This window comes from Calidris pugnax, unplaced genomic scaffold, assembly GCF_001431845.1.
Source record: "Calidris pugnax isolate Ruff unplaced genomic scaffold, ASM143184v1 scaffold4, whole genome shotgun sequence".
Classification (NCBI taxonomy): Eukaryota; Metazoa; Chordata; class Aves; order Charadriiformes; family Scolopacidae; genus Calidris; species Calidris pugnax.
In genome coordinates, this window is record NW_015090781.1 from 3,492,885 (window position 1) to 3,500,532 (window position 7,648).

Genomic DNA, 7,648 nt, shown 5'->3' on the forward strand with positions numbered 1-7,648 from the left:
GGACAGGGCAGAGCGGGGCAGGGCCGGAGGTGTGCGGGGTGGGGTAGGACCAGGGGTGTGCGGGGCAGAGCAGAGCAGAGCGGGGCAGGGCAGTGCGGGGCAGGGCTGGGGCTGTGCGGGGCGGGGCTGTGCGGGGCAGGGCCGGGGGTGTGCGGGGCAGGGCAGAGCGGTGCCATGCGGGGCGGTGCCGTGCCGTGCCAGAGGTGTGCAGTGCTGGGGGTGTGCGGGGCAGTGCCATGGGACAGTGCGGTGCCCCAGGGGTGCAGTTACCGGGGGCTGTGCGGTGCCCTGGCGGGTGTGGGCAGTATTTGGGGGGGGGACAGGAGAGTGCAGTGTGCTGCTGTGGTGGCAGGCAGTGCTGTGAGGGGACATTCGAGGGGGGTCATTCTCCCCCTCTGCTCTGCACTGGGGAGGCCACAACTGGAATCCTGCCTCCAGTGCTGGGCTCCCCAGTTCAAGAGGGACAGGGAACTGCTGGAGAGAGTCCAGCGTAGGGCAACAGAGATGATGGAGGGATTGGAGCATCTCCCTGATGAGGAAAGGCTGAGAGAGCTGGGGCTCTTCAGCCTGGAGAAGAGAAGGCTGAGGGGAGACCTTCTTCATGCTGACAAGTCTCTAAAGGGGGGGTTGAAGGAGGATGGAGCCGGACTCTTTCCAGTGGTTCCCAGGGACAGGACGAGGGGCAACGGGCACAAGCTGGACCATGGGAAGTTCCACTCCAATGGGAGGAAGAAGTTGTTTGGGGTGAGGGTGGCAGAGCCCTGGCAGAGGCTGCCCAGGGAGGGTGTGGAGTCCCCTTCTCTGGAGATCTTCAAGCCCCACCTGGATGCTCCTGAGTGATGTGCTCTGGGCAGCCCTGCTTTGGCCGGGGGGTTGGACTGGAGGGTCTCTAGAGGTCCCTTCCAACCCTGACAATTCCATGACTCCATGCCATCCAGCAGAGTGCAGGGGACGCAGTGCCGTGCCCCCTGCACAGGAGTGGGGGTGCAGACAGTTCCCAAGCTTGCAGGGGGGGGCCATGCATGACAGTGCCATGCAGCCCTGTTGTGGGGTAGCCCATCTCTGCAGCACCATCCTACCCCAGGGAGGGAGTGCTGGGTGCTGTGGGAGGCAGCGCAATTTTGGGGACCCCATGCAGGGAGAGCAGCGTGTGAAGGAGCACACACACCCCCCCCCCAGCAGCGGAGGCGCAGGAGACTCCCAGGGCTCGGGGCTGCTGAAAGTCCAACTTCCCCGTTAAATATAAACCTGCCATGGCTCTCGCCCAGTGAACCGCTCCCTGTGGCCCTGTGGCCGGCAAGTGAGGCAGGATCCTCCCGAGCCGCCTTCCTCCCCTTGCCCAGACCCCCACCAAAATGGCCACCGTCCCCCTTGGCTTCAACATCGACGCCCCACGCTGGGACCAGGGCACCTTCGTGGGACGCCTGAAGCATTTCCTCAACATCACCGACCCGCGGACGGCGCTGGTGTCGGAGGAGGAGCTGGACCGGGCCAAGGCCCTGGTGGAAGGCTGCAGGTGAGGGGCTGGGGTGCAGCCATCGAGAAGGTGCCATCTTGATGCCCACCAGGGCCACGGGGGAATGGAGGTGGCCCTTCTCCAGCCAGCATGCCAGGACCTAACCTCCACCGGGGGTGGTTTTGGCAGGGGGGGGAGGGTTTCCCAGGCTTCTCCCAGGAACCTCAAGCTGGGACAATTTTCCCTCATGGGAGATGTTTCCTCTGCCTTTCATGTTTGGTGCCCAGGGCATGGGGGCTGGTGGTCCTGGGAGGCGGTGGCTCTGTGGGGCTCCCCCGTGACGGGCTCTGGGGCTTGCAGGGCTGGGCTGGTGCCACCAGGAAGCAGCCAGGAGCAGCTGCTCTATGCCAAGAAGCTGTACGACTCGGCCTTCCACCCCGACAGCGGCGAGAAGATGAACCTCATCGGGAGGATGTCCTTCCAGGTGCCGGGGGGCATGGCCCTCACCGGCTGCATGCTCCAGTTCTACCGGTGAGCTCCTGGGGATGCAGCCCTGACAGCCCCCAGCCCCTCGAGGGGTCCTTGATGGCCAGGGTACGGCCAATCTGCCTTCTGTGGGGCTGGCCATGCCCATGGCTGCCGTACCTGCCTGTGTCCCATGGCCAAGCCCCGTGTCCCTGTGCCCTGTCCCTGTGCCCAGCCTGTGGCAGAAGCATTGTGGGCCCTCCTGGCCCCTGGTATGGCTGGGGTCGGTCTTGCTTCACCCTGGGCACTCAGCTTAGCTCTTTCCAGAGCTGTAATGATTAACACAAGTCCTGTATGGCTGCTGCTCGTGCTCCATGGACCCTCATGGCTCCTCAAACCAGGAACCAAACATGTCCCCAGGGCTAGATTGCTGCAGCATCTCCACCCCTTGCCAATCTTCCCCCCTGCATTTCCTTTCTGAAACGGCTGCTGGGAGGGGAGCGATCCTGTCCCCAGCACAGGGGCTGTGTGGGACAGACACTGCCTTTCCCAGTGGGTCCCCGTCCCATCCCACCCCTGCTTGCTGGTCTGGTTTGCCGGTTGCCAGTGAAGTCCAGCCTGGGTGAGAGACCTCCTGGTGCTGATGGGTCACCCTCTTCCCAGCCCATCTCCACCCAAAGTTTGCTGAGACCCATGACTCCCCGTGTCCCCTCCTGTCCCACCTCAGTTTCACTGAGACATCAGTAGGAACTCAGGCATCGTCCTGGTCACCCCCAAAGCCATCTCTGTCCCCTTGTGCCCCCTCCTTGCCGCTCCCGTTGACAAAGGCTTATCTCAGCCCGCAGGATGGCTGCCACCCTGCTGAGAGCAGGTCTCCCACCCCTGGCCGAGTGCCCTGCAGGGTTGGTCCCCCTCCTGTGCTCCCCAAAGCCCCGTGGCAGCCAAGACTCCTGGGGTCATTTCCCAGCTCTGCCACTGGCTCGTAGCTTTGCCACAGTGCCTCAGTTTCCCTTGTGAGACACCATGACAAGAGTATTGAGGGCATCTTGGCTGTCTCTACACGAATCTTGGCCACGGGCACAGACCAGGTGTCCCTGATGGCCCTCGGGAGCTCTCCCATCCCTTCCCTCTGCAGGACAGTGCCCGCCGTGGTTTTCTGGCAGTGGGTGAACCAGTCCTTCAACGCCATCGTCAACTACACCAACCGCAACGCCGCCTCTCCCATCTCGCTGAGGTGAGCGTGCCCTGGCGCAGGATGGGGACCCTCTATGTTGGGACCCCCCTGATGCCCCATAAAGACCCTCTGTGCCCTGTCTCAGGCACCGAAGGAATGAGATTGAGTCAAACTTGGGGTTTCTGTTCTCTCCTTTCTTTGGAAATCACTCTCCAGGCAAATTGGGGTGGCGTACATCACAGCCACCGGTACGGCCCTGGCCACCGCAGTGGGACTCAACCTCTACACCAAGGTACGTGGAAGCTGGGGCTGGGTGAGGCAACTGGCCTCATCCTGCCCTCCCACACTGATGCCAGCCTGTCTCCTGCAGCGAGCACCCCCCTTGCTGGCCCGCTGGGTCCCCTTTGCGGCCGTGGCTGCTGCCAACTGTGTCAATATCCCCATGATGCGGCAACAGTAAGTGCCATGCGTGGCCAGGGTGCTCGAGGAACCTGGCTTCCTCTGAAGGCAAGCCAGTGGCCACCAGGCTCCTGGGCTGCCTGGTCGCCCTGCCATGGTTTCCCATCCCAGGAGGGGGTGGGAGTATGGGAGGGAGGTGACATGGGGTCTGCGAGCTTGTGGTGCCAAGTGGGGTGGCTCAGCCTCTGCCCGGAGCAGGAGAGGGATTTGGGGCTGAGGATCTCTGTTCTGGTGTCTGGGCTGGAAGATCCCTCAGACCCAAAAGTCTTCTCCATGTGTTCACGGGATAGCCCCAGTGGATGATGTCCTAGTGGTGGGACTGCCCAGATGGGGCCCACGTGGAGACCTGTGTCTGCTGCTTAGGGTCCTCTATGGGTGATGGCACAGGGAGGTGGGGTGTTGTCCTGGGGACTGTCCCCTGGCTCGACTGCAGGTCCCAGGTGGGTGTCCGTCCATGGGACAGCTGGACCCTGTTCACAGCCATGCCCTGAAGATGGCAGCATCGGCTGGGCTGGGGACCATGGCACCCCAGGGTGATGGAGCCCTGTGCCCCGGGGACAGGTCTGGGGGTGGTGGGGGCTGCTGTGCCAGCACAGCACAGATGATGATGGCATCCCCTTGGCATCCCTTCACCCCATTGTTGTGTCCTCACGCTTACCCGACCATCCCATCCCCACTTACATCTGCCTGTCTCCTCCAGGGAGATCATCAATGGGGTGACAGTGACAGATGAGGACAACAACGAGCTCGGCAGCTCCAGGGTGAGTGTCGGGATGGATGTCCAGGTCGGGGGGTGGTGTGGTGTGTGGTGGGGGCTCACCCACTACTCTTGCTTGCAGAGGGCAGCGGTGAAGGGCATCGCGCAGGTTGTGGTCTCCAGGATCACCATGGCAGCACCGGGCATGAGTGAGTGTGGGGTGGGAGGGTGGGGGGCCAGTCCAGGGGCTCCCCCAGGACCCGCCACCTTGCCCTCCCTTGCCTCAGTTTCCCCCTGGGAAGGAGAGGGAGGGTGGTCCTGCATCCCGGGTGGTGTTTGGTCTCATCTCGCTGATGGAGCTGGTCCCTTCATCCTGCCATTCCCATCAGAGTCCCCCAAGCTCCCAGCCCTCCCCATCCCAGCCCATGGGGGATGTGGGGTGCTCCCATGGTGGTTGGGGCCCACAAGGACACCTCTCACACTCTCTGGCCCTGACTCCTCACCCCACATCCCCCTGCTATCATGGACCCTTGCTGTGCCACAAGCCTGGCAGGAGGGATAGGAGCACGAGGAGTAGAGACTGTGCTGTGGGGACGATGGATGGATGGGGGTCCTGTGCCAGATCCCTGCTGTGAGCAAACACCCAGTAGCCCCCAGCACAACCAGCCGCTGCCACGGCCTCTGGGAGGAGGGTCCTGCTGGGGCAGTCCTGCAGGATGGCTTGTGGAGGGGCCCTGACCTCTTCTTTCTGCACCCAGTTATTTTGCCCATCATCATGGAGCGACTGGAGAAATACCCCTTCATGCAGGTGAGCCCACATTTCTCTTGCCATGGTTTTTCAGTGGGTCCTGCAGTGCCCCAGCCCTGCTCCCCAGCTGCCAAGATGCTGGGGATACAATGTTGGGGGGGTTGCAGACCCTGGCTTGCTCTCATAGAATCATATGGGGTTGGAAGGGACCTCTGGAGATCATCTAGTCCAACCCCTCCACCGGAGCGGGTCTACCTAGAGCACATTGCACAGGAACCTGTCCAGATGGGTTTTGAATGTCTCCAGAGAAGGAGACTCCACCACCTCTCTGGGCAGCCTCTTCCAGGGCTCTGCCACCCTCACAGGAAAGAAGTTCCTCCTCATGTTTAGGTGGAACTTCTTATACTCAAGTCTGTGCCCATTCCCTCTTGTCCTGTCACTGGGCACCACTGAGAAAAGACCAGCCCTGTCCTCCTGACACCCTCCCTTTAAGTATTTGTATGCATTAATTAGATCTCCCCTAAGCCTTCTCTTCTCCAGACTCAAAAGACCCAAGTCCCTCAGCCTCTCCTCTCCCCCCTGTTCGAGTCACCAGTACACCAAAGGTCTCAGGTGACATGGAGAGGCCGTGGGAGGGTGGAAGGGGTTGGTGGCATCCCAGAGATGGTGGGCATTCAGCCCTGTTGAGGGGAGAAGACTCTCCACGCCATGAGTGGGGCTTACTGTGAGGGTGGGGACTCACTCCTGGCTCTTCCCTTGCAGCGGATCCGGGTTCTCCATGGACCTCTGCAGGTGCTGCTGTGCGGGGGCTTGTAAGTATCTCACTGCTCGAAAGCCCATGAGTGCCCAGAGCGTGGATCCGAGGGGTGCTTGAAATCACCCCAGAAGGAAAACCTCTTTCCCAGCAAGGGATTGCAAAGCTGCCTGCCTTTCAGCCTGGGCTTTTCCCAGTTATTGGGAGTTCTGGGGCACAAGCAGCATCCCTTGGGCTGAGATCCCCATGGCTGCGATCCCCAACACTAACACTCTGCCCCTCTCTGTCCCACAGCCTCCTGTTCATGGTGCCGACAGCCTGCGCCCTGTTCCCACAGAGATGGTACCTGTCCCCCTGTTTTCTCCTCCTTTGTGGGACCTCGGGAGCCTTCCTCCTCCCCTAGCTCTTCTCTGCCCATCCCAGGAGAAGCATGATGGACAGCCACCCTTCAGCCTGAGACAGCACCTGCCCTGGGCAGCAGGAGAGCATGTGCCTCCCCTGCTCCGTGGGCTCTGTGCTGGGAGCAATGGGAGATGGGTGGTGGGTCTTGACGTGAGCCTGAAAGATCCCAGGGACTGCAGGGGACCTCAAATGGCAATGGGAAGGGAGGGTGGCCTGACCAGTCGTCAGGGAGGAGGATCACGGATCTCAGTGTCTATCTGCTCTCTCTGTAGCTCCCTTGCGCTGGCTGACCTCGAGCCGGAGCTGCGTGAGAGCATCGTGGCCAAACACGGGGACAAAGTGCCGTACGTCTACTTCAACAAGGGACTGTGAACAGAGACTACCTCAGGAGCCACTGTACTCCTCCAGCCCCCTGCCACCACCAGCCCCCATCCCCTGAGCAGGGCTCAGAGGCACAGTCCAGCCAGACCTGCCCCCCAACCCAGCACTATCTCTGCTGCCTCCTTCCCCCAGAGAGGCAGGATCTGGCTCTGTGTGCCCAGTTTGCAGCACTTTGGCTTTTCCTGAGCCACCCCACCCCACAATCTGGTGCTGGACATATCCCTGCCTCCCCATGTCCCTCTTGCCCTATACTTCCCGTGCCTTCCTCCTGCCCTGCGCAGGAGGATCTGCCCAGCCTGTCTGAGCCCCAAATGGTCACTGGGTTTGGCCCCACAAGGCATCAGGACCTCTCCCTGGGGCTCAGAGCACAGTCCTACCTCTGAAGGCAGGTGCCCTGCCATCCTACCAGGAACCAAATCACTTTGCTGCCTTAAACCACCACAAAAGCCTCTTACCAAGAGCTGGATCCCGCCTTGGCAGGTGGGAAGGGACCTGTCCCCTCTGCACAGGGAGCACCCCAAAGTCCAGGGACCAGTGCTTGGACCATGCCTGCCTTGCTCTCAGGTTCAGGTTTTATTCACTTTGTGATTGTCACAATCAAGGAGAGAAATAGCCAATTGTTTATAAGCTCTAGTTTTTGCAATCTACCCATTCCTCTAAGCACAAGAACCAGCCATCACCCTTGTCCTGCATCTCACTGTCCCCATGGTACGACAAAGGACCTGTAGCCTTGGGGGACTATTCACTATGGGACCCCTTGGACAAGGGGGAAGGAGACACAGGAGTCACAAAGCTGTTGGCATGTTAACTCAGGCCCTGAACAACAACACTGCAAATGACAGAGAGGTGGGCTGAAAAATAAAATGTGATGATTTTTAAAAAACAGCTGTGGGTATTGGTTTTGGCTAGTCGGGCACCAGGGTGAGGGTGAGCACAGGGGCCAGGAGAAGGAGGAAGAGCCGTGAGGGTCTGCAAGGGCTATCATGAGCCCTGAAAGCCTTGGGCATCCCATGCAGCCTTCCCTGAGAGGGCTTCAAACAGTCCTGCGGCAAGTGACAGAGAGAGGTGACAGTGCTGTGTTCATGGTGACTCTGGTCCTATTGGGGGATGAC

The 7,648-nt window shown here is 60.9% G+C and overlaps 1 protein-coding gene across 2 annotated transcripts; it reads left to right on the top strand.

The window, feature by feature from the left end:
- Positions 1-847: 847 nt before the first annotated feature.
- SFXN2 (sideroflexin 2) lies at positions 848-7,421 on the top strand. 2 transcript variants are annotated; one of them, XM_014958058.1, is made up of 11 exons: positions 849-1,516; positions 1,817-1,987; positions 3,057-3,155; positions 3,312-3,387; positions 3,466-3,551; positions 4,255-4,315; positions 4,394-4,460; positions 5,010-5,059; positions 5,762-5,811; positions 6,048-6,095; positions 6,428-7,421. In XM_014958058.1, exons 1-11 carry the CDS (start codon positions 1,356-1,358, stop codon positions 6,525-6,527), a joined length of 969 nt encoding a protein of 322 aa, XP_014813544.1. In that variant the 5' UTR covers positions 849-1,355; the 3' UTR covers positions 6,528-7,421. The 2 variants fall into 2 exon arrangements, with proteins under 2 accessions (XP_014813535.1, XP_014813544.1); XM_014958049.1 differs by having other exon boundaries at positions 848-1,516; positions 3,312-3,551.
- The last annotated feature ends 227 nt before the right edge of the window (positions 7,422-7,648 follow it).